The sequence below is a fragment of the Leptodactylus fuscus genome, chromosome 2, assembly GCF_031893055.1.
Source record: "Leptodactylus fuscus isolate aLepFus1 chromosome 2, aLepFus1.hap2, whole genome shotgun sequence".
Lineage (NCBI taxonomy): Eukaryota > Metazoa > Chordata > Amphibia > Anura > Leptodactylidae > Leptodactylus > Leptodactylus fuscus.
In genome coordinates this window covers 25,659,815-25,687,473 of record NC_134266.1, presented here as the reverse complement: position 1 = coordinate 25,687,473, position 27,659 = coordinate 25,659,815, and the positions used below count along the sequence as shown (strand labels likewise).

Below are 27,659 nucleotides of genomic sequence, written 5' to 3'. Positions count from 1 at the left end.
AAAATTATTTAGCATTTTTTTTTTCCATCTTCTTTTTTCTTCCTTGGCTCAGCGCTGGCATCAATGAGATAATTGACGTACGATATTGGCTCGCACAACAAAATAATCGCGTTATCCCTTGATGTAGATCTACGGTTTTGTTTATTGTTTTAAGGGGGAGAAATAGCATGTGGTTTCACTTAGGCTAAAAACGCCTTCGGAGGCTCAAAGGGTTTCATTGCACCTATTTTTCTAAAAATGGAGCAGGGCTCAGCGCGGCGATCTGTACAATGACATATTCAGACTGCGTGGAAAGTTTCCTGTAGTGTTGGATGGGAAAATATTCAGTGTAACAACAGCAGATTCAATGGTTTAAAGAGACGCGTGCAGCAAACATGTGCCATGGGTTACTTCTGTTTGTCCTGTGAGAGGGGAAGCTACAGGTAACCAGTAGAGGGCGACGTCTGCATTGGAGGCGGGAAAGATGATCAGGGATCCATTGATCTATAAGGGTGTGTTCACACTTATTCTAACTATAGGAGGCACTAGAGAGACAGTTTTCTTCTTTTTGGAAGAGAGCTAATTTACATACTTTTTCCCATCTAGCATTGTCTTTATAGTCCATATATCAGTTGGATCTCCTTACTGTGAACCAGTCATGCTTTACTGTTTGTACTATAGGTGGAGCTAGAGAGACAGTGTTCTTCCTTCTGGAGGAAAGCTAATTAACTTACTTTCCCCATGGAGCCAGTAAGACTCTATACATAAGTTGGGGCTCCGCATTGAGAACCAATAGCTTTACTGTTTGTACTATAGGTGGAGCTAGAGACACAGTGTTCTTCCTTCTGGATGAGAACTAATTTATATACTTTCCTATTGATCATTCTCTGTTAGACTCCGTACATCATTTGGATCTCCTCAATGAGAACCTGTAATGTTACTGGTGACAATAGAGAGATAGGTTTCGTCCCTCTGGAGGAAAGCTCATATCCATACATATTCCTATGGAGCATAACCTGTAAGACTTCATACATCAGTTAGATCTCCTCAATGAAAGCCCAAAACTTTACTGTTTGTGCTATAGGTGGAACTAGAGAGACAGTTTTCATCCTTCTGGAGAAGAGCTGATTTCCATACATTTTTCAATAGAGCATTGTCTTGCCTATAAGATTCCATACATCATTTGGATCTTCTCAATGAGAGCCAGTAGCTTTACCACTGTCACTAGAAAGACTGTTCGTTTTCTTCCATCCGGAGAAGAGATAATATTTCACTAAGACTCTGTACCTTAGTTGGATCTCTTGAATAAAAATCAGCAGTCCTCAGGCTCTGTTATAGCTCAGACTTGCATTAGTGCGGCTACCTATAGGTGGCACTAGAAAGACAGTATTCTTCCTTCTGGAGGAAAGCTGACTTGTACACTAGAAAAACTCTTTTATTCCTCTGGAGCAGAGCTAACTTGTACACTAGAGAAACTGTTTTCTTACTTCTGGAGGAGAGCTAACTGGCACACTGGTGAGACAGTTTTTTTTTCCCCTTCTACAGGAGATCTAACTTACACACTAGAAAGACTCTTTTCTTCCTTCTGGAGGAGAGCTGACTTGTACACTAGAAAAACTCTTTTCTTCCTTCTGGAGGAGAGCTAACTTGCACACTAGAGAGATTGTTTTCTTCCTTCCAGAGGAGAGGTAATGTGCACACTGGTGAGACAGTGTTCTTCTTTCTGGAGGAGAGCTAACTTGCATACTATTTCCTTGGAGCTTTGTCTGTAACCTTAGCTGGATCTCCTCATTGACTGCCCCATTAGAGGAACAACACAGCAAGCTTGTAACCACTATATCTGCAATAACCATAACATTCCTTTAGTCTGGCCTGATTGGGGCTGGAGTAGAGAATATTCTGGATTATTAGACCACCCTACACCCATATATTGTCTATTGTCTATACAATATATGTTCTACCACCATCTTCAGACCTGCTCTGTATACTGTATAGCTGCTGATATGTTAGCGTACATCTATCCATGTATTACATGTCACAGATGAAAACACTTCTCCTTCTTGGGTTCTTCTCTCTGGCTGTTATCTGACCTGGTGTTTTATGAATGGTTTTCTTGACAAGCGATTGTAGTGGAAAGGCCAAAGGAAGTAAAACAGGAACTTGCAATGTTGTGCACGAGATTAAACAAGCCCCGCACTCTTCGTGTGGACGTGTCAATCACTAGGATATCCACACACATGCCCACTGCCGTTTCACAATATCCTCCTCAAACAATAGTCACAAACCCTCCAAGAGCTATGGCCACATCTCTGCGTCTGTAGGAGAAACCACCACTGAGCTCCAAAAACTGTCGCTCGCCCCTCTACATGGACGGTGGACGCCTGGGAAGACTAGATGTCCTTGTGGATCCCATCAGCATCTGACCTTCAGGATATCACATCACCACCACACCTCGGGAGACAATGATCTGTTCTTCTGACTAGACCTGGACACTTTACTTTTTTGGAAATTTTTACCAAAAAGATCTAAAGGGAAATTATGAGAATTTGGTTACAGACCCTGGGAAGATGCTTCAGACACAGTTCATTGCACCTTATGAGGACTACCCGTCTGTAAGTTATAAAGTCTTCTTGTCGTTGATGGCCACCGCAGTTCCGTGCTCTTCTAGACTGTATTATACACCTTGTATTAGGGTCATAGGAATGAGGGTCCAATAGGAGCCATCAAATTAGTTCCCAAATTGCCAACCACACCCCTCCCCAGAGAGTCAGGTCATCACACCCTGAGCCCTATATAGGACAGGGTAGCCTAGCAGATTTTTTTTTTTTATGTTACCCCCAGTTTTTTCCAGGTAGAAGAGAAGGCTGGTCCTGTATGAACTGCGCCAAAGGGCAAATTCATATATATATTTTTGTTTGTTTGTTTGTTCGTAACTCTCTGGGTGTTTCATAGTATGAGGGCAGAAGTGATATATATATATATATATATATATATATATATATATATATATATATATATGTATAAGACTTGGATTTGTCCCTTAGAGTTTTCGCCCTGAGAAATCTCCACTACTAACCTGTGTCATTGCTTGTTCTTTAAGTTGCACAAAAAGTTCTTTGGTTACCATTAAATATACAACAATATTATTATTATTATTATTATTATTATTGTCATTATTATTATTGTCATTGTTTATATTAGAAGCCTGCCAATAATAATTGTATTACTGTGTAGATGTGCAGAGTGTAAACCTATTCATCTATCGATACATCCTTGGCTATCTATCTCCTATCTATCTATCTATCTATCTATCTATCTATCTATCTATCTCATATCTTTCTCTATTTATCTATCTATCTATCTATCTATCTATCTATCTATCTATCTATCTATCTATCTATCTCATATCTCTATCTATCTATCTATCTATCTATCTATCTATCTATCTATCTATCTATCTATCTATCTCATATCTCTATCTATCTATCTATCTATCTATCTATCTATCTATCTATCTATCTATCTATCTATCTATCTATCTCATATCTTTCTATATCTATCTATCTATCTATCTATCTATCTATCTATCTATCATCTATCTATCTATCTATCTATCTATCTATCTATCTATCTCATATCTCTCTATCTATCTATCTATCTATCTCATATCTATCTATCTATCTATCTATCTATCTATCTATCTATCTATCTATCTCCTATCTATCTATCTATCTATCTATCTATCTATCTATCTATCTATCTCATATCTATCTATCTATCTATCTATCTATCTATCTCATATCTTTATCTATCTATCTATCTATCTATCTATCTATCTATCTATCTATTTTTCTCTGATATGTTTATTTAAGGTGCTGGGATGTCTTCCTCGTCTGTCCTCACTCATACAGCTGGTTCTCCCCTCATATAACATCCATGTGCCCCATAGGTTATATGTACGATTGTGGTGATAATGGTACATACCGTTCACTAACCATAATATGAGAGGTTCCGTTTGATGACGCCCCTGATGACATCACTGCAGACACTAATTTTCAGTTATATATATATAATATAAGCCAATAACAATACAAGGGCTTCCGGGGGAATAAATCATTATTATGGCCGCCTCCATTTGTCACTTTTCACATTAGTTCCTGCTCTTAAGAACTGAACTTTTTGTTGGGTTCACACAACATTGTTTGTTTCTATGGGGTCTGTCACCTTCTTGACCAGTCACTTCCTTGGGAACAGTTCTTTTCTTTCTTGCAGTTAAATTCCTTAGATTTATATTATCAGGTATTTTTGCTTACATTGACTTTTTGGGGTTTAAGAACCTTTTTTGGTAAAAACATTGATTTATTTTTTCTTAGTCTGATTCACTGATACAGTAAGTTACACCATCTCTGGATGATCCACCAAACTCAACCGTGGTGGGATCCAGAAATGGGCTTATGTCTGACCAACCACCAGGGTAGCCTTAGATACAGGGCTAAGGGGCAAGTGACCTACAGTTCCCAACAGCCATTCCAAGATCTTGTCAACATCAACACAAGCTCTGTCCCATCGAGGTCTGGACTCCATAAAACCTAAGAAGGTGTCCTGTGGTATCTGGCACCGAGATCTTATAAGATCCTTTTGAGTTGTCCAGTGTGATCTCCATGGATTGGACTTGTTTCTCCACCACATCCTACAGATCCTCGATGAGAATGGGGTCTGGTGATTTGGAGACCAAGCCATCACCTTCAACTCTTTGTCATGTTCCTCAAACTGTTCCTGAACAATTTTTGCAGTTTGACAGGGGCATTAACCTAGTGAAAGAGACTGCGGCCATAAGGGGCAGCACTGCCATGAAAGAGGGAACTTGGTCTGCACAATGTTTAGTAGGTGAGATGGTCAGTATCATCTGAAGGCCAGGAGTTCAGGTTTCATAGTAGAACATTGCAGGTTAGCCTTCATTACCCATGTGAATGATTGAGCGTTGGGCACCCATGAACCTGTCACCGGTTCACGGGTTGTCCTCCATGAACCACTTTTGATATATATATATATATATATATATATATATATATATATATATATATATACTAATCAATGCATACTGGAAATACCCCACAAGACCTACCATTTTGGAGAGGTTCTAACCCAGTGGTCTAGTCATCATCATTTGGCCTTTGTCCGAGTTGCCTAGATCCAGTGTTGGACTGGCCCACCACAGTACCAGAGAATCCCCTGGTGGGCCTGGGCGCTAATACAGTAATGGTGCAGTATGAGATACCCGCATTTGAAGGCCACTTTGGTCTATATCCCAGGGGTCGATAGAAGATGGGCAGCCAGAATTATTTTATCTGTTGGGCATGAGGAACCTGCCTTGATCCTTGGGTTTACCCATCTGTCTTCAATTTCAGGAACTGCCTAAGACATCCCACCTCTGGCAGGCGCCATTGTCACCAGATAATCCAGCTGCTCGGTTATCGGCCATCATTCCTATTCTTGGTTATAATCTCGAGATTCTGATAAAATACGTGGAAACGTCAGGCCTTGTCTTATCTTCATCGTGACATGTCTTGCATTCTTTCTGTAAAACATAAATCTCATGAATCTTCTGGATTTCCTTTGTTTACAGGAAGCGTTATCAGTGGTAAGTGAAGATCAATCATTATTTGAGTGCGCCTACGGAACGCCCCACCTCGCCAAGGCGGAGATGACGGCTTCATCCTCCAGTGAGTATGGGCAAACTTCAAAGATGAGTCCTCGTGTCCCGCAGCAAGACTGGCTAACCCAACCCCCATCCAGAGTCACCATCAAGATGGAGTGCAATCCGAATCAGATTAACGGATCCAGGTAAATGTTACACTTTGGCATTCCAGGAGTTAATTATTGATAACCTATCCTTAGAACAGATCAATCGATATCTGATCTGGGGAGGCTTCCACTTTACACACCTATGACATCAAATTCATTCATCACGTGGCTTGATTGAAGATCAGTCTCAGTCACATGAATGGGGTTGAGGTGCAATACCAAGTAGAGCCATAGTACAATGTATGGCACTGTGCTTGGTATTCAGTGAAGGGGTTGTAGCGTTCCTCTGAATGCTGGATTTTTTTCCTACGTGAAGTCGGTGGGGGTCCCAGGTGTCGGCCCCCCAGCAACCTAACTTTAAGGATAGGTCATCAGTTTCAAAGATCTGGAAACGCCATTAACTGTTCAATTCAGTGGTTTCTTAAAGGGGTACTCCACTTTGAACACAATAAACTGATCATAGTGATCAGCTGCAATCTGTGAGGGAGCCTTATACTCAGTGTTCAATTTCCCTGCAGCACCACCGCAGGATAACTGAAGTATTACACTTTTCCTATTGAAGTCAATGGATTTTTCTGGTCCTCCAGAGCAAGAGACTCTCTCAGAAACTGTATGCTATCAGACACACAACTGGGCTCGTATTTCTTTAGCCTTACATTCTTAAAGGTGTATTCTCATCACATAAATGTATAACACATTCACAGGACATGCCACCATTCCACATGTGGTCCCACACAGGGTTTGGGGCACCCCTGTACTAGAGATAGGTGAAGTTCCTAGAGGTAGGAGACACGTTATGGCATATTGTTTGATAACAATATAACATTACGTCAGGAGGTTCCATCTGTGTACAATCTAATGCCATTAGGGGGCACCACTGCCATGAAAGGGATGCTTGGTCTGAACAATATTTAGGAATGGAGATAGGTTGTCCCAATTGGGGAATAAATATTGTACAGATGAAATAGCATGCATGCCAGGCCAAACAGGTGAAGTCAGCTCATCATTTCGTCCACAGCCTCTAAGTTTAAAGGAATCGTCCACTTTGGTGTCTACCTTATTATTAGATGACATGGATTCTCCTGTAGATAGATATAACCGCCACTAACTTATATACTATATATACGCTTGATATGACCTAGATATTAGCCATATGTGATGACTTGGCTCTAGACAATGGGGCAGACTATGAAACTGTCTAAAAAAAAAGAACAGTTCTGTTGCCCCCTAGCAACCAATCGTAGAACACAATGAAAAGTAAAGCTGTTCTGTGATTGGTTGCAACAATGACAGTTTTAGAACATGTCCACGGTAACACTACGCCTGACACAAATCACACTCGGTAGTGTAGCCTCAGGCTTCGGGCCTGTAACTTCTAATGGTCATATCTCAGCGTAGAATTAATATATTAAAAAACGGTTTTCACATTCTTAATGTACACTAAAGGTATTTTTACATTTCTTTGCGGTCAGTCTCCTTTAAGTAGTCTGGGTTTTCTTCTACACTTCAGTGACCAGACCTTTATTATGTCTAGTTACTCCTCAGCTGTAATATCAACACTGGAGTGGAAAAGGTGCGCGGAAAAAAACGTGTTGGCGCTTTGATCTGGGTTTGGTAGTTTTATTTAGCGGGGAGTGTACTTACATGCCCGTCCTTGGCAGTCACCTTGGATTTGATGTGGTGTGAGGATTGCTGGCCGGGCCTGTACTTGACAGTCAACCTTGTCTAATTTAAGGTAGAAATAAAAAATCATAAAATATCTCAAAAGAAAATATTTTGCTATCTGAAAGCAAGCAATAAGTCCGGGTAAGGGCGGGCGGGGGCTGTGAGCACCGAGAGTGAGGCTTCATTCATCATGTGCTCATGTAGTAGATACACACTCATAACATTATACTGTTTTACTTCATTTGTGCCATTTCTTATGTTCTTTGGTCGGGAGACTCTTCTCCGCGCTTTTCACTGCAGCTTGGCATTCTCTGATTGGCTTCTGTGTATCTGCACAAGCTCACCCAGAAATCAGTGCATGGAGAGCCGATATAGAGGATGGAAAATAGCAATAATTATTATATCCTACTGATATCGGAATCTGCTGTGTGACAACCACCGCTGTGATCATTGTCATGGCCATATTGGTAGTCAGCCAGCTTCAGTAGAAACACATCCAAATAAGGAGCAATGTAAGGCTAGGTTCACATCTGCAACTCCACAGCAACGCCACAGAGTCCACCGAAAGTCGGCGGAGAGGAAAGTCCTGCTGGGAACCAAACACCTGAGAGACCCCATAATAGTCTATGGGGTCCGCTGGTAACCACTGTTTTAGTGGATAGGCTCTCTCTGTCGTTCGGGGCCCAGCACAAGTGTGAACCTAGCCTAAGACTTTGTTCACATGAGTTTGCATTCAGTGTATGTGGTGGGGAAATTCACAGATATAAGCAACTTGTACAGGGATAAATCGTACCGATTCAATCTTATTGAGTGACCTGAATCCTAACAAGTTGTACTGCTCTCTACTGGTCTGCTATGGAATGACAGCTATTCTAGAAAGTTCTATATATACAGTGTATATAATAAATGGACTTTGTTATGTGCATTCATGTTGCCCCAAATGTTTAACAGGTTCTAACATACTTGGCAACTCTCCTAGGATGTTTGGGAGGTTCCCACAAAAAGGGCGACCTCTCGGCATCCTGGAAGAGTGAGATTCCCGAACCCCGCATAATGCTCCTCGATATTCTGCTTGCCATGGAGACATTATAATCAAACAGGAGACAAGGAGTATAACACAGTTCACTTAAATCTATGGACTGTCCTTCTAAAATATGGACATAATTAGTCCTCCAGTTTGAGAAACACTCTTTACAGCTTATCTCTTCTGCGTAATAGATGGGATTCCTGAATGTGGGCTTTGGAAAATAGGTTTTCTTATTCATACCTCTCCTTAAGCATGGAGACAATAGAAGGTTCCACACAAGGGACCAAGCAACCAAGACATATCCATGATGTTAGATATTGTACTCCTTAAGTAGGGAGTGACTAGAAGGTCCCATACAAGGGACCATGCAACCAAGACTTGTCCATGATGTTAGATATTGTACTCCTTAAGTAGGGAGTGACTAGAAGGTCCCATACAAGGGACCATGCAACCAAGACTTGTCCATGATGTTAGATATTGTACTCCTTAAGTAGGGAGTCACTAGAAGGTCCCATACAAGGGACCATGCAACCAAGACATGCTAGGCAAATGATCTAGAGACAGTTGTAGCTTTCACTTCTGTCACCTATATATCATTTTTTTAAAATTCAAAAATTACTGCAACGCCCTAGTAACATTATTTTTTTGTTACAAGCCTAAAACTAATCCCGTTTGGTATTCCCTTCTAGGAATTCCCCAGATGACTGCAGCATGGCAAAAGGAGGAAAAATGGGCAGTGGGTCTGAGCCTATGGGAATCAACTATGGCAGCTACATAGAAGAAAAACACATACCACCCCCCAATATGACAACCAATGAACGAAGAGTAATTGTGCCAGCTGGTAAGTCTCCATACTCAGTCAGCAAAGTTTCTCACCTAACATAGGCTGAAATACTCTTGCTTTGCCTCCTGTACCTTACGCCACCTGACACTTTGCCTATATGATGAAGATGAGGCTTAGATAAAAGCAGGGGTGTCTCAGAGCAAAATCTAGATGGCCCCTCTTCTAGTTCTTGATCTCACTCACCCAGAAAGGGTGTCAAGCTACACATCTCCAAAGAGCCTATTTGAGGGAGCATCAGATTATTGTATCGGTCTTCAAAATCCATGAGCTCCAGAAAAACTATGGATAAAGTCATAGTCTTATAAAGAAGTTTGGTCAATATAGAGCACCTCACATTTTCATCTTATAACTTGGATGTCATGGTGTCCAGCAGGTACATCTACTTGATTATGTAGAGTATGGAGAACAATGAGGGCTTCTAGCTCACACCAGGTCCAAAAAATGAGATCTACAGAACTGTGACCTACTCCTTTCAAGGCTTTCCTAAGGTCTTCAATGTTGACATACAGTCCAGAAAACAATCTTGAGGTCTGAATTGGACCTTCCACAGAGATTCAGATCTTCTCATTGTTTTCCAAATGGTCATCATCTTAGGTCAGCCTTCAAAGGTGTTGGTTCCAGTTCTAGAGGAACTGTGGATCTCCCAAGTCACAAGAGGACATGCCTCAAAAGTCACTGAAGCTGTCCTCCTCAGCCCCCGTGATTGATCCTCTTTCATTAATGTTACTTCTTCTTCTTCTTGAAAGTAATCAAAAAGGAGAACTAGAGTTGTTGGCTGTAGAAAGCACCAGTCACATTCCAGCTGTCATTTTTCTACAGCTGGCCATACCATCGAGGCTGTGATCTGATCCCCACTGCTCGCTACAATAAGAGTGAATTCCAAAATTTTTCTTATTATCTCGGAGCACGTCAACTTGACCCCGAAGCCCCTTCTGAGTTCAAAGACATTCTTTGTAATCAAAAGCAAAAATACGAAGCATACTTTCATCTGACCGATCTTGCCATGTCAAAAACATTGAGCTCATAGACTCGGCTGTAAACAAATATTTTTGGAATTGATTGTTTTTCAGCTGATCTGCAGACACTTTGGCAGGGAGGGCTCATCGTGAATTCATATAACCTCCAGTCTTTTTGGATTCATACTAGCCTGGGTGTTGCCTATGGCACATTTTCTTGGCTTGACTCTTTGTATAGCCTACCCGAGCCAGCGAGCGTTCCATTAATTATCATAAAGGTTAATTGGATGTCACAAAACAGAATAAATTGAGCTCTCGGCCCTTCCAGGACTCTATCATTCCCTTGTTCTCCTCGAAGGTTTTCAACAAGCCGGTTAGAAATATATATTTTCTAATGAAAAACGGACATTTCATGATGAATGTTCTAGAAGTTTGGGCTCGGCGAGGCAGCTGTCCCACATCCAGGTGTTTTTGAATTTCTTCCTTCACTGCCTGGATGTGCTTGCTCAGCAAAGGACTGGATCAGCGGCAAAGCCAAGCACATATTTTCCTGAATAGCTAATTGTGCAGATTGTCTTTAAAGTTTCTAGACTGTGTAAATACGTAGTGCTGATCATTACAGGGCTGCAAAAGAAATATTATGAACCTTGGCAGCTGGGAAGTGCGTCCAAACCGTAAATAGCCCTTGAAGTTTTAAGAGGCAGAAGTAGTAGAACAAGGTTTTATTTTGCTTCTTCGATGCAGTTATATAATACTAACCATGAGAAGTATATAAAAGTTGGAAAAAAGTGGACTAATGTAAATGTCAGAGCTCTTCGAAGATAGATTGAAAAAATATCCTAAAAAATAGCCCTGAGACAGTGTTGGAGTGGCCCACCATCGTACCAGAGGATCCTCCGGTGGGCCATGTCTCTAATACCATAATGGTCCTGGAAGAAGACACCTAAATTGGAAAGGTGCTATGGTCTATTTCCTGAGGGTTGTTGAGAATAATTTTATCTGTTGGGCCCAAGGAACCGGAGTTTGGCATTGGGAATCCTAGAGGCCAGCTTTCTTATATGGTCTAAAGCTTCTCATGTATGGTGAATGTTTGGAGACAAATCTATGAGCTTATACTCATGTGTGTAACTATGGGTGGAAAGAGATTATGGTCATATCCAGGCTCTAGATGCTGAAGGCTCAGTTAGCACCACCAACACCTAAAAACTACACAATATATAATAGTCATCCAGTAAACCACCGATTGCTTGGTTATTGGTCACTATTATGACTTTTTTTGAGTAATATGACAAAGAAAACCTTGAGGGTATGTGGCCTATTGTAACCCTGCTATCTACAGATCTACATTTGTGATCAAGTGCCTGTTGACTATTTTGACTGAGCTATAATTTATGGTAGTGTGATCTCCTAATTTTGTAAGGTCTAGTAGAGGTAGCGAGAACCTAAATTAGAATTGTCATAGGACTTAATGGTTGCTAATGGTAGGAACTTGGAAGTTTAGAAGTTTACATGCAGTTGAACAGTGAAACCGAAAACCATACAACATGGTGGTCAAAATGGCCTCCTAGAATAGGGATCAAGAACCAAAAATAGAAAATGTTACAAAATCAAAAATCAACTCAAACCTCTAGTTTAGGTCAAGGATCATCTTTTCATTGGTGGTTTTTAAGAAATTTCTCGCAAGATTTCCAAAATTTAGCTAATAAAATCTAGAAATGTAGCTTATATGAAATTCATGATATTACAAAAGATGTAGAAAGGCCTAAATGAGGGACAAGAATTTTAATTTCAAGAAGATGAAGATAATAAAGATGATAAAGAGTAAATGAAGATAATAAGGAGTTAGTATGACTAACCCATACCTAAACAAAATTGAGTTACTGAATTATAAATGCTCCCTTCTTTACCTTTCTTGTGGTTAGACATAGCCAGATATGTGGTGAATCAGATAACCAGCGTTTCGAGACAACATGGTTTAACAATATTGTGTAGCAAAATTATATTCTATGTATGGTCAATAGGATCTTGACAGAATGTCATGATATATTGTACTGAATTGGTTGGAGTCTGGACCTTAAACATATTAAAGCTAAGCTAAGGATGGACACAACTCAAACCCAACCTAAGGTTCATTAATGGTCCAGATCACCTTGTAGCCTGCCAGAAAAGTATTGTTTTTACAAAAAGAAAAATGTAGATGCAGACAAAATTTGTCCATGTCACATGAATATCTAAATTATAGATGTAAATTTTGATTTTTTGAATTTTTTTGTTGCCATTGTAGACCCTACCTTGTGGAGCACAGAACATGTTCGACAGTGGTTGGAATGGGCAATAAAAGAATATGGACTCCCAGATGTTGACATAATGCTCTTCCAGAACATTGATGGGAAGGAGCTGTGCAAAATGACCAAAGAAGACTTCCAAAGACTCACCTCATGCTACAATGCAGACATCCTCCTGTCGCATCTTCACTACCTCAGAGAAAGTAGGATTATTATTTTTTGTTATTTTTTAAAGACTTGTCTTGTCCGAGACAACCCCTTTAATTTAAATTTAAATTTTTATATTTCCTTTTTATTTTCATTTTTTTTAATAGTAAACGGAATATCACAAAATATTTATCAACTTATATTATTTATTTTATTTTTGTACTATTAAATGGTTGAGGATCTGCATACATAAATCAATGCACATACCAAAGAATAAAACAGCGAACAATGGGGAAAAAAATGGGAACATTTTGTGAATCAAATAAAATTTTTGATATTTTTGTCAGAGGTCAAAGATTTATTTTTAATAATAATTTAAATTTTTAATAATTTTTGAAATAATATTTTACTAAATGTTGGAGGGCTGGCATGTTACCATATGGTACTATGATGACTCTGTACAGTACCGTATTATGGAGATAGTCTCCCCTACAATCGGTAGAATAGGCTCCATAATATGGACTCTACTTTTTTTGTCCAATTAAATCAAAATAGAATTAAAATTTCTTTTATATATTTATGTCTGAAAACGGAATCATATAGAGGTACTGTACGGTCCCATACACTCTATGGGTGCAATATAGGTATCCGTAACACAGTAGTGTCCGCGAGTCCTTAATTTGACTACAATAAAATTTTTATTTATAAATTTTATTTTTGATAAATAGTTAAATGTAAATTGGAATTTACTTATTTTTTTATTTAAAAAATAATTCTACAGAATTACAAAAAAATAAATAGGAATATTGTTTTAAGGTTTTAAGACTTGTTTAAAATTTTTTGTAACATAATTATTAAAAAAAAAAAGCAAAAAGGATTTAAAAATTAAGAACTGGTAAAATTATTTGATTATTTTTTTAAAAAATACTTTTATTATGGCTGTGTTTAATATTCTTTTCACTAATATTCTGTGTAAAATATATTATGTATATAGTAGGTAAAAAAAAAAAATTCTGAATTTAAACCATGGTCATTATATAGGAATGTCTCGAAAAATTGTTCCTAAAAAAAATCCTACTTTTTCTTTTGGTATAAGGACCTCTCAAAATTTTTCTTTTTTTTTCAATTTGGTGTTGCTTTGTTTTGTTTTGCAGCTCCTCTTCCACATTTGACTTCAGATGATGTTGATAAGGCCTTACAAAACTCGCCACAATTAATGCATGCTAGAAACACAGGTAATAAACACATTGATAGATCTGCGAGTTAGGTTATAAAATCGTTTGTCTATCTCCTCTGTCGTAGATAAGTTTCACTAATTTTATCAAATTTTTATTCTGTACTAAAAAAATTTATTCCCCAGGTTGATATTTTTTCTCCCAGTTTTTTATCTGCATCTGTGTAAAGTTTTTTTTATATGCAACCTATGTAAATTTCCTCTATTAATGTGCATGGTTTTGGTAGTGACCTAGATTTTTATTTTTATTTTTAGAAATTTAGGTCTAAAAATCCATATACACTGAACTAGTGGAAGAAATGACCCCCGTCTTGAATTAATGCCTATAGATAATGAAAAATGTAGACTTTCCCTCTGTTTTGTGGCTATAAATCAGACACCACCTCCACCAATAGCTGCCTTTCCACTGATTCCAGCACAGTTGGATTTTTTTTTTCTAGTCCTCACCATTCCTGAGCAATTAGTGTTGTTAGTTTTGGCACTGTCAAGTGGGTGGTCCAGACAGTGAGGGTCCGCCCACCTGACAGTTGTAGCCTAATTAGTATATTGGAGGCTAAAACTAGCAGAAATGATTGATCAGGAACGGAAGGGGCTAGAGAAAAAATTCCAATTGTGCTGGAATCAGCATAAAAAGTTTGAGGTGATGAAGGTGTTGAAGAGTCCTCTGTAATATTCACATTAAATGCTGCTGATGTGTTTTGAGTGGGTTTTGGATACTGATCACCTATCATTAAAATAGGCTAGTAATATAAGGCCAGTGGGCTACAACTATCGGCACACCCTCTACTCAGCTGTTTGCAAGGGGGCCACAGCGGTGACCACTGCTACTAAGTAGACAGTGTCCAAGTAAAGAGGTCACAGACTAGCACTGTCTATTGTCAGGCTGGCTCACCAGAGTTCCAAGGGATCCTCCAGTACGCCCAGGGTCTAACACAATTATGATCCAGCAGAAGACACCATGAATGGTATATTCTATGGCGGTTGTTGGATGATGGGCACCCAGAATCATTTGACCTTGTGGGCCCAAGTAACCTTGGTCCACTGTCGCTCCTCTTACAAACAAATGAGAGCAGGATCACCTCTGATCTGATATTCCTAACCATAGACCACCAGTATTCTGATGTCTAAAACCTTAAATAGAGATATTTCATGGTTAGATCCTTTATGATCAGTTTTTGGTTTCCTAATCTGTCCATACAAAAATATTGGGTGTAATTTTAGATAATTGGTCCAGAAATAAAACAGTAAACTTGGCCTTCACATACTTGACTGATAAGTATTATTATAAAATCCTAATAATATATACTGTAGTGGATAGATAGATAGATAGATAGATAGATAGATAGATAGATAGATAGATAGATGATAGATAGATAGATAGATAGATAGATAGATAGATAGATAGATAGAGGATAGATAGATAGATAGATAGATAGATAGATAGATAGATAGAGGATAGATAGATAGATAGATAGATAGATAGATAGAGGATAGATAGATAGATAGATAGATATGAGAGATAGATAGATAGATAGATAGATAGATAGATAGATAGATAGATAGATAGATAGATAGATAGATAGATAGATAGATAGATAGATATGAGAGATAGATAGATAGATAGATAGATAGATAGATAGATAGATAGATAGATAGATAGATAGATAGATAGATAGATAGATAGATAGATAGATAGATAGGAGAGATAGATAGATAGATAGATAGATAGATAGATAGATAGATAGATAGATAGATAGATAGGAGATAGATAGATAGATAGGAGATAGATAGATAGATAGATAGATAGATAGATAGATAGATAGATAGATATGAGAGATAGATAGATAGATAGATAGATAGATAGATAGGAGATAGATAGATAGATAGATAGATAGATAGATAGATAGATAGATATGAGAGATAGATAGATAGATAGATAGATAGATAGATAGATAGATAGGAGATAGATAGATAGATAGATAGATATACAATAGATCCATGATAGATAAACCACATATAATAAATGAACAGATGTAAAACAATTGACTTGACCCTTTAGCGAGTGAGTGGCTCACTTTAGTATTATGCTGATTTCCTGTAGGAGGTGCGAGCTTTATATTCCCAAACACATCTGTTTACCCTGAAGCAACTCAAAGACTCCCAAACAGGCCAGGTATTTATTGCATTTTCTATCGTGCTATATATTTACTGTGTGTGACTTATCTAAAGCAGGAATTGCTCAAAGAAATGAGCAAAAAATTACACGTGAGGTAGAGAATACTGATCATATGTGTGAAGATCTCAACTCTTGGCCTTGCCTCTTCTCTAGTCCCCATTCCCTGGAAGAATCTAGTCCAAAATATACAGTACTGTGCAAATGTTCTAGATAGGTGTGGAAAAATGTTGTACAGTAAGCTAAAACCCTGATCTCAACATCAGCCAGTCTGTCTGGGTGACATGAAGAGAGAGACGGATTGCAGCAAACCTACATCCACAGAAGATCTGTGCTTAGTTCTCTAAGATGGTGGCGGGAACAACCTCCCTGCCAAATTTTGCCAAAATTGTCTGCAGGTACCGAGAAGAACTGATGGAAGGCAAAGGGCAAAGGTCACACTGAATATTGATGGGATTTACATCTCTCTTTTCTTCATTCACTTCATTTTGTTAATTGACAAAAATAAACAATTAACCCTTCTATGTCCGGAAGCATTCTTACTGTGCAGGATTGTTTCCACCCATGCCTAAAACTTTTGCCCAGTAGCTTTTCTGTAGATAGACATACAGAGACCTTTAGGAAAAATAAAAATGAAACAAAAATATACTCAAAAAAAATAATTTATTTCTCAAAGTAAAAAAAAAAAAAATTCTGTTGACAAGTTCTGCCACCATGATGGTTGTCTCTTATGGATGACAAGTAGTCCATGTTTCCAGATTATTGGATAATTCCACTCTCTGTTGCTCAACAATCCACAGGGATCAGAATAACCAGCCAGGGCAATGGGTTATAATAATTTGTACTGGTGAATTTTTGGTTTTTGGGTGGAGATATTCTTAATCTGGATATATCTGTAAATTTATAACTATACCTTTTGCAGATCTAGCCTATGAGCCAAGAAGATCTTCGTGGCCAAACCACCCCACCCCACAGTCTAAAGGTAAGTGGTACGGTCAACCTCTATATCTGTTGTATACGTTCTATGGAATGTCCACATTGATGGTCAAGGGGCAAACTGAGTCCACCACCGTTCCTTGTAATGTCGTGACCATATTGATCACATTCTCATAAATTTTTTGTGGTGGGGTCAACAGTCCTTTAGCTTTAGACCATAGGCAAGAAGAGATAAATGATACGTATAGATCTCATACTCCTAGTGTCTCCCACTCGTCCGCCTTTCAAGGCTTAAGATAGCTGTCAGCCAAATGTTAATTTCTGGAAGTCATTTATCTCACTTGAGAACAAAACGATTGGACATGTTGAAATTCAACAGCCCGATTCTTCTCTCCCAAGAGTCAGGATATCATCATACACGTTTAGATGGCCATTTATCCCACCAAAACTGTAAAATAGTGCATCCAAAATTAGTGTTGAGATAGAAAGCCTGCAGCTGCATCCCCCTCCTCCCCCTATGTCGTCTTAGTTTTTCTTCATGTTCCTTCATCTATAACTGAAGTTAATTATTAATGATGGATAAAAAATTATGTCTTTCAGCTTCTCAGCCACCTTCTGCTGTACCCAAAACAGAAGACCCCAGGCCACAACTAGGTAGGTATATACTGAAATGCAAAAATACTCCATACAGTCATGCAATAGGCATTTATTGATAGCAATACTGTCAAAAATAATGGGCCAACCAGCCCATAACAGTAACAGCTTTGTCCCATAAATTCTGATATTATGCCACATATGGACACAACATATTACATCGGATTGATATACAGTATAGGTGTCCCTATTGCCTCGGAGGGCCTTTAGAACTGTGTTATGTCAGGGTTATGTGGGCACTATATGGTAATATTATTTAGATGCTGTATGACAGTATTATTGAAGCACTGTATGATGGTGTTATTTGGTCAATGAGAATCCCACAAAAATTCTGAGTGGGTTGGTGAACGACATCCAAATTTGAGTGCTGGACATTCTGGATAGGCATTGTTTGCTCCTTTCTCAGGGTTTTCATTTATGTTATTGATCATCTATGAAGATAATGTATATGGTTTAAATTTATCGTCTTAGATCCATATCAGATTCTTGGCCCAACAAGCAGCCGTCTTGCAAATCCAGGTAAGAAGTACTACACGTCTAGCTATTCTTTGCTCCTTAAAATGGACCTGTCACCAAGCCCGAAAAGCTCAATGACATCCATCATCTGATTGGTGCTGTTAATCTGAGTGTTTTGGTGTCTTGTATATCCAAATCCATTCAGCCATTCCAAAGATATAAGCCCTTTTAGTGTTTAGGGTCTACTAGCCAAGTGGGCGGTAACAGTACAATGACCTAAAGCACGCAGAAACCCCGCCCCAGAGGAGCCACAGTGCTACTATACTCTAATATGCATCAACTCTAACAGGGCTTATATCTTTGGAATGGCTGAACGAATTTGGAGAAACAAAACACCAAAATGCTCGGGTTGACATCGCCGATCACATGATGGACATCATTGGGCTTCCATACCTGGTGATAGATCCTCTTTAAAGGGTTAAAGTGTAAAAATGTAAAAGTGTGTTAATTAACTAAATTAAGATACATTACAATAATCACTTATGATAATCTATAGATATAACGAAGCTGGTCACCGTATATATCGCGAAGGAAAAATCTTTCGATCTTGACCTTATTTGCCCTCTAGTTGAAGGCCGTAGAGGTTCCCAGAACTGTATATGTGAAAAAAACGTATTATCTGCAGCAAAAGACTTTTATTAACTGCAGTATTGAAGATTCCTATTGGAAGCAATAAATATATTCAATGTGCTGAAACGTTGCGATGGCTAATTCACTTCAGATGGGACGTTAACCTGATCTGACAACTTGAAAGGACTTGGTATTTCATAAAGCAGAACCAGCTGTCATCTGCTTGTGATTAGCGGAGATTAATAAGGCCGAGCTGATTGGTTAACACTTACGCTTCAGGTCGCTATCTCTGGTTTCAGACATTAGATATATCAGTCTACCCGTATACATCGCGCTTCCATTCATTGGTGACATCAGACATCTTAGTATGCCTTAAAGGGTGTGTAGACTTTTGCAACTATTGCTTATATTGCTTTAAAACAAAAAATGAACCGATTTCCCAAATAGACTTGATTAGCAGTCTCCTACCGTTTTGTGTATACAGCTCCTAGGTATACAAATCGCCATGGTAAGAGACTACAAGCAAACCGTGTGTAGTCAGATACTGTCACCTCCTCTTCTACTGTCCGTAGGTTAACAAGAGGCGAGGCAGGGGGTGAAGTGAATAGAATAACACAAGTACAAGCAGGGGTGGCTCCAAATGTATGCGGGCCCAACATTTAAGGCCCATTCACACCACAGAATCGGGCGCCCCCGATTTTGCGGAAGATTCCATCCCAAAATCAGCCTCAGATTCCATCCTGATTCTAACTCCCATTGTATTCAGTTGGAGGCAAAGATTGGACATTGGACAAAGATTCCATATCTGATTCAGCTGTCCACAACACGAGAGAGCCCGCTGAATAGGCCCCATGTGCTTAACAGTTGGTTTCACAGTATCCATGGGTGACCCTCAAACCCCATGGACCCGAGCGTCTGCCCATGTTTGGCTGGCTGCAATATCAGACTACACAAGGTCTATGTGTAGTCTGTAAATATGGAGACACATTGCTATGCCTAGGAGCTGTATACACAAATGTATTAAGTAAAGTTTTATATTGAGGCAATGTAGATTTGATATTCTGAATTCGTGGAGCAATAAATATAAGGGCTCGTTCACATGGGGCAAGAGGGGTCGGATTATGGTGCTGAATCCACATCAGAATCACAATAGAAGTCTATGCAGAACATACCGCTCACGGAACAAAGAAGCGGGCTGCCCTTTCTTCAGGCTGATTACGTGGCTGATCCAACCCCGGCGTCCGCCTCGTAGCAGCACCGTTCATTTGGGCCTACTCCGAAGCAGGAAGCCGCGACTGTTGGAAGCCGCGACAGTTGCGGCAGGCGCATTTTGGTCCTATTCTCACACGGCTTCCCGTGTCAAAATCAGGACCAAAATACGCCATCCCATGCTCCGTTTGAACGGGGCCTAATGGTTTCAAAATTATTCATATACTTTAATATATTTAATGAACAAAATTAAATTCATCACAATTTTTCGAATTTGAGAGAATTTTCATATTTTCCAAATATCAGGGTCCATTTGTTTAATACACAGCAGAGAGGTTCTGTTCTCCATCTGGGTCACTTTTTTCCACTATAGCCAGTTGAATTAAATATAATAGGAAGTGGCTTCTTAAAGGGGATGTCCCACAATCGAGAGTTATCACCTTTCCACGAGATAGGTGGACCTCCACCGATCACTAGAACGGGATTGCCTGGCCCACAATGCTCCTTGCTGCTCATAAGCATATGCTTGACTGACACTCCTTTCACAATTGAATGGAGGGGAGCTGAGATCCCCAGTCCAGTGATTGGTGGGAGGTCCCATAAGTGGAGCCCCCACTGGTCAGATATGTCCAGTGGACAGGTAATAAATATAATTTATAATGTATAATATAATAATTGTTGCCACTAAGACTAAAATAGTTTGTGACTTTCTGTCTCCTGGAGATGGACCATGGTCCCTGGACACAATGGTCTGGAGCAGAACATTTCAACTTCATTCAGAGAGTTTTCTGTTTTGTGACCTGTGCAGAGGTCATGGCACCATGGAGTGGGGGGAGCAGATAAGCGGTAAAATCACTTATTGTGACTGGTGGATTCTGTGATCATCAGTGTGTTGTAAGTGAGGTAACTGCTGCAAAGAAATCTCCTACAGAAAACAGGAGGTCTTATTTGGCATAGTGGCCAGAGTCCGAACTGCAGGATTTTTAGGAATTTAAAAAAAATATAGACAACAACATGGATAATTTTTCAAAACTTCACCAAAACTCTTTAAAATTATGTTATTCTCAAAAAAATAGGTAATTTGTCTGGTGACACCTTCCCTTTAAGTGGTGGGAGATGACAAATGTTCTAACCATTTTCCAATACCAATAATGTTGTAAGCACTCTAAATGCGAGGGGTGTAGCTAAGGGGGTGTGGAGGTAGTAGATCATGTTCCCTGGTTGCCATGGAGGGGCGTGCCAACCGGTTACCCTTAGCCAGGGTATTTAAATGCAGGGCACAATCTCTAATACTTTGGGGACGCCATGCTACATCAGAGTACTAATATATTTCTCTCCTTTACTATTTCCTCCCGGTCTTTTTAGGTAGTGGACAAATCCAACTATGGCAGTTTCTCCTAGAACTTCTATCCGATAGTTCTAACTCTAACTGTATCACTTGGGAGGGAACCAATGGCGAATTTAAGATGACGGACCCAGATGAAGTAGCTAGACGTTGGGGCGAAAGAAAGAGCAAACCCAACATGAACTATGACAAGCTGAGCCGTGCACTCCGTTACTACTACGACAAGAACATTATGACTAAAGTCCACGGCAAGCGCTATGCATACAAGTTTGACTTTCATGGTATCGCCCAAGCTCTACAGCCTCACCCACCAGAGTCCTCCATGTACAAGTACCCTACAGAACTTCCCTACATGGGCTCTTACCATGGCCATCCACAGAAGATGAACTTTGTTGCTCCTCATCCACCAACTCTACCTGTGACGTCATCCAGTTTTTTTGCAGCTCCAAACCCTTACTGGAATTCACCACCCGGGGGTATCTATGCAAATAGCCGACTTCCGGCCAGCCATATGGCTTCTCATCTTGCAAATTACTACTAATTTTTTTCAATGGGGGGAAATAATCACTGTGGATTATAATTTTTTCAACGACTCTGAAAGGAGACCATAATGTCTTACCGACGCCTTCCGGAGGTTGGCCACATAAAAAACATTGTAGAGGTTAGCGATGAAGACAATTTTACTAACGAAGTTCACATGCTAATGATGTAATATAGGTTGACATCAGAGCATTGGACCAATATGTGTTATCGGCTTTCGATAGAGGAAGCCATTGACCGAATGACCAAAAAATAGTGATGAGGGGAACATAAAAACTTTTATGGAAATTAAAACTGCATTAAAAAAACAACAGGGACTACCAGCTTACAAAGAAACTACCTGTATTTAAAGAGGAATGCACAACAACACAATATCATGGCTACAAAATTTTGGTAAAATTTTCACTTGATGGAGAAAGGAACTGTGGGAATAACTGTGAAGACTTCATACATTCCTTGATGTATCCTAAAGATTGATTGAGCCATTATGAGGAACCAAGAAAGTGTTCGGAAGGAACTGTAGACTGGAAGGTTCAGCTGAAACTATAGAAGGAAGAGCGGAACGTAAAGAAAGAGAAATTCCAAAGCTGATGGCGGACTTACAACCATACGACAAACTAACAAAAAAAAAATTTTGAGACTTGCTTGAGAGATTTTATCAGTATTTTATTATACTATGACCAGTGTTATTGAAGGAGACCTCTTATATTCAGAAATTTTTTTTTAGGTGTTAATGGTGAGACCGTATAGATTAGAATAATTATCTATAATGATATAAAACTGGAATCGTCTGGTATTTAAAGGAACATGCAGGACCTCATTTGTTATTTCAGTATACTACACCCTACATTTTCTATAGAGATGCTACGGCTGATGTAAAAGAAGGATTATTTTTTTTTCCCAAAAACATACGTTTGTAACTTTTTGGGCCAAGTAGGTTTCTATTCATATAGAAATGCAGAATTTTTTATACATTTTTTGATACCGTTGAAGAATGCTGTACTACAGTTGCTTGACTGTACATGTTGACATAGGCAACATATAAAAAAAATTTGAACATGGCACTGATGACTTAAGCGATATCCGTTGGTGGAACCCCATAGAGGCCTTCTCCAGTTTCACTGCCAGTGCTCTCAGGGTGGAATTTATACTCAATGCTTTATTTTTTAGTAAAGGGAGATTGGGTTGACTATAAATGAAGCTCCCTTAATTTTTACAATCAGAACTCTATGGGTTTTTTTTAATTTTTTTTTTTACTTTTTTGTAGAAGCAGGTGCCAGTTTTATTTGAGTCGCGAACGCTGTGCGCTCGTCAGGTTGAAGTATACAAGTCAATGGTATTTTTTCATTTTTATATAATTATATGTAACTTATGCATTTATACACTACGAGTTGAGCTCGGCCAACCAAAGAAAACAAAGAAGGGACATTTAGAGAAAAAAAAAACAAGCAAAAAAACAAAAAAAAATCGACAAAAACATTGTGGCCTTGGATTTATACTCTGTATGCTTAATGTTTACAGTATGACGATAGTACTTAGGATGAACTTTGTATGCAATACGATAAGCTTGGCCTAGCATGGCAGTTCAGATTTAGATAGTAGTGTGCATTTCGCAATTTTTTTCATATCGGACTGACCTCAATTCTCTTAAAAGTGTATCTGTGGAATTTTCAGTCACAATTGGTACTTTACGACCGACCCCCCCAAAAAATTACAGGAAGATTGGAAATCGATGCTTTGTGTCTCTCATTGTAAATATCTGCCAAGAACATTTTTGAGTGTGAATATTCATAATTCAAAAACATTCATTGACAATCTATTTTCCCAAAATTTGGTAAAACATTCCCAACTCTAGCAGAGTGCCTTACGTCATGGGTCAATAGCGGGTTATGGCTACGCCAATTTTTGTATTGAGAATGTGCCTCTGAGTTTAGGCAAAAATTATGAGCAGGATGAACTTACTTACCTACCATATAATGCCTTAAAGGTGAAGTCCCAAGAGGACAACCCCTTCTCAGAATCGTGCCTTGACGATCTACTGATTGCCATTGTTCTGGGTATGGTAGCCCCATGGGGTCAACTGGGAAAGCCCTTGCAATATTTTCTCCAGATCAGCTCTGCAGATCCTTACTGTGTAAATCTTTACATAGTGTCTACTCACTCTATTGACTTCTCCTTACTCACTATAAGTTTTCATTGACTTATGACTTATGCCTTATGGATCTTATGGAAACCAAAAATTGGGCCTTTAGAAATCCAACATCTACCAGCAGGAGCCGGTCAAGAGACTATAGGGTATCCTAATGCTGGGACCCCAATGATCAATTCTGATCTGGAATGCAGAAGCATTACATTTCCTACAGTGCCCCCACAGGGGAAGTGAAGAATTGCACTCTTTCCATTGAAATTAATGGGCTGTTCATGTAATGAGTGGACAGTCTGAATCCTCCAGAGATAGAGACGCTCTTTGTAGCTGCTCTCTGTTCTGGCTAATAGATGAGGAGCCTAAATGTAGGACCTCAAATCCTATTATTAGCACAGAATACCCTAATGGGATATTTTAATATGGAGTTTCTAAATCCCAAAAAAATCAGTTTTAAGGACCAAAAGTGACTTCTGTGACTGCTTCAGAATCGACTGAGTGATTTAGATTGGTCACAAAGAGGTACAATGAAAATATAACCACACCGGTGCCAGAGCCTGGCATATTAACCCTGCCAATGGATAGGTTATGGTCACCTGAAGCAAACGGTATTTTCCCCTTATAAATTTGGGTTTCCGGTGCCGAGATATTGCTTTTTTGTTAAAAGCAGAATGCGCTTTAGACAAATGAGGGCGCTGCCATTGCTCCAAAAAGGTAACCGGCCACACCCTCATTGCTCCAAAGAGGTAAACGGCCACACCCCCATTGCTACAAAGAGGTAACCGGCCACACCCTCATTGCTACAAAGAGGTAAACGACCACACCCTCATTGCTCCAAAGAGGTAAACGGCCACACCCTCATTGCTCCAAAGAGGTAACCGACCACGCCCTCATTGCTACAAAGAGGTAAACGACCACGCCCTCATTGCTACAAAGAGGTAAACGACCACGCCCTCATTGCTCCAAAGAACGCATTTGTGCATTGACACAAACGGCGATATCTCAGCAATGGAGGCCCTGATTTACAAGGGGAAAATACTGTTTGATTCAGGAGACCCTAACCTATCTATCTGGTGTTATATTCCAGGTTCTGGTGACACTCCCTTTAAATGTTATTTTCCTAGAAACAGTTCCACTGATCTCCATAGGATGTGCTAATATTAATTAATAAGAAGTGCAATACCAGACACAACCTCCAGACAAGAGTGGCACTATTCAATCTCAGATAACCCTTTAATGGTCAGTCTCATTGGCTAAGTGTTTGTTCACACCTTAAGCAATATTGTAACTAAAACTACCCTCTTATGTAACCCAGAAGACCTTGTTCGGTTCTTCTTCTACCCTTGGCATGTGATAAGAGCCCCTGAGCAGATACATTGTATTTCAAGAACTTGTGCCTGTCATTCAGACACAGTAAAGAACATTTACAATAATGAAATAATAGCAGCCGGCAGTGGAAAGGATGTCGATATTATTTGCCCCCTCCTATGGGACAAGGATAGGGTGGTGGTGGGAATGTTCCCTCTGATGGTGGACATCACATCATGGCAGGCAGATATATCTATAGCGGGGAGCGGCTGTGTATTTTCGGACCTGTAGATGAATCTGTGTATTGACAATATCACATTGTGCCTTCTCTGTTTTATGGACCACTACATGTATGTGCTATGTAAGAAGGTTTAGCTAAATCCTGGAACCTAACACTAAGCAGAGACTTGTTGCAGTTACGGCAGCTTCTTAGATGTCTTCAAAGGAAAAAAACTTTGTCTAAAGCAGCAGTACTAAATATTATTTAAGTAATTCATTATCTAAACCAATAAAATCATGAAAATAACCCGGAGGTGTCCGTCTGTTTTACTGCAAATGGTGGCGGATATATGTGTATGGAAAGTGTGTGATGGTAATGGAAGGTACAGTCTATCTATCTATCTATCTATCTCATATCTATCTATCTATCTATCTATCTATCTCCTATCTATCTATCTATCTATCTATCTATCTATCTTCTATCTATCTATCTATCTATCTATCTATCTCATATCTATCTATCTATCTATCTATCTATCTATCTATCTATCTATCTATCTATCCCATTATCTATCTATGTATCTATCTATCTCTCTCTCTCTTATCTTTCTATCTATCTATCTATCTATCTATCTATCTATCTCTCTCTTATCTATCTATCTATCTATCTATCTATCTATCTATCTCTCTCTCTCTTATCTATCTATCTATCTATCTATCTATCATGGATCAAATATGTATTATCTATCTATCTATTATCTATCTATCTATCTATCTATCTATCTATCTATCTATCTATCATCTATCTATCTATCTATCTATCTATCTATCTATCATCTATCTATCTCCTATCTATCTATCATCTATCTATCTATCTATCTATCTATCTATCTATCTATCTATCTATCTATCTATCTATCTATCTTATATCTATCATGGATCAAATATTTATTATCTATCTATCTATCTATCTATCTATCTATCTATCTATCTATCTATCTATCTATCTATCTCCTATCTATCTATCTATCTATCTATCTAGACAAGATATATATATGATGAGACCCACTTCCTGCTACACTGCACCAAATGCTCAGCTGTGAGGGCCGTCTACTACCAAAGACTCTCTGCCCACATCCCAGACTTCACATCTGCAGATGAGAAGAGGAAACTCTACATCCTACTGGGAGAAGAGGAGTCCACTGTGGAGATCGCTGCCCAATACGTGTCCAGCCATCACCAACTAAGAGGAAGATGAGACCCCACGGACTGTTATACCCCAAATCACTCCCCCCTCATACCCACCACTCTCCCCCCAACCCCAACTCTCCCCCCCCCCACACACACTTTACTAGCTTTGGTAATGCCAAATATCTATTTGGACGTGCCAATGAAGCTTATTTGATTTGAGATATATATGACATCACACCAGTACAGGCATCTCATATGTATCTAAAACTTGTAAACACATACATGCTTTTCCAACATGCATTCTATACTCAGGGCCAAGACACTATTATATTCTGGGCCTTCTCCGAATATAATAAATGAAGACCCCGGGAAGGTGAGTAAAAATAACAGTTATACTCACTCTGCCCCCTCTCTGCCCTTCCTTTTGGGGTCTGGCGGTCCCCTGGTATCCTTTTCAGGCCTCTTCTGGTCTCTGGCTGACATCACACACCTTAAGGTCAGCACTGAGGCCCAATCACAGGTCTTAGTGGTAACCCTGGGACATGTGACATCACCCAGAGGCCAGAAGAGGCCTGAAAATGACACAGAGGATCTGTCAGACACCCAGGAGAGGGGAGACATGGGGGGTATATCAACATCAAGTGATCTATCAATGTAATCCCTCAGTATCACCATGAACACACTAGTGGTGGGCCTTACCACATAGGGCACTACCTGTATTGTCTCTGGTGAGGTCTGTATCACAGCAGCTTTGGTAAGTATCCCCCACCATGATCTACATTTACTTGACCAGGCGTCCCATGGACAGCAGTGTCTTATGTGACAGGTCCTGATTGGTGGTCCCAAACAATGGATCTCTGCAGACATCAAACAGTAACTATGAGACTAATTAAGTGTATCTAAATTCAGGAAG

The 27,659-nt window shown here is 39.4% G+C and overlaps 1 protein-coding gene across 5 annotated transcripts in view; it reads left to right on the top strand.

Annotated features, from left to right (window-relative positions):
* ERG (ETS transcription factor ERG) overlaps nt 1-25,836 on the top strand; it is a 138,802-nt gene extending 112,966 nt beyond the window's left edge. For 2 of the 5 annotated variants that reach the window (XM_075263540.1, XM_075263541.1), the window contains 9 exons: nt 5,606-5,823; nt 9,166-9,317; nt 12,561-12,764; nt 13,863-13,943; nt 16,044-16,115; nt 17,038-17,097; nt 17,652-17,705; nt 18,177-18,224; nt 21,366-25,836. In XM_075263540.1, coding sequence (XP_075119641.1) covers nt 5,606-5,823; nt 9,166-9,317; nt 12,561-12,764; nt 13,863-13,943; nt 16,044-16,115; nt 17,038-17,097; nt 17,652-17,705; nt 18,177-18,224; nt 21,366-21,886 — 1,410 coding nt within the window. In that variant the 3' untranslated portion in view covers nt 21,887-25,836. Of the gene's footprint in view, nt 1-2,116; nt 2,592-5,605; nt 5,824-9,165; nt 9,318-12,560; nt 12,765-13,862; nt 13,944-16,043; nt 16,116-17,037; nt 17,098-17,651; nt 17,706-18,176; nt 18,225-21,365 lie in introns of those variants that run through there. The other 3 variants (XM_075263539.1, XM_075263542.1, XM_075263543.1) reach the window with 3 other exon arrangements.
* Nucleotides 25,837-27,659: the final 1,823 nt, after the last annotated feature.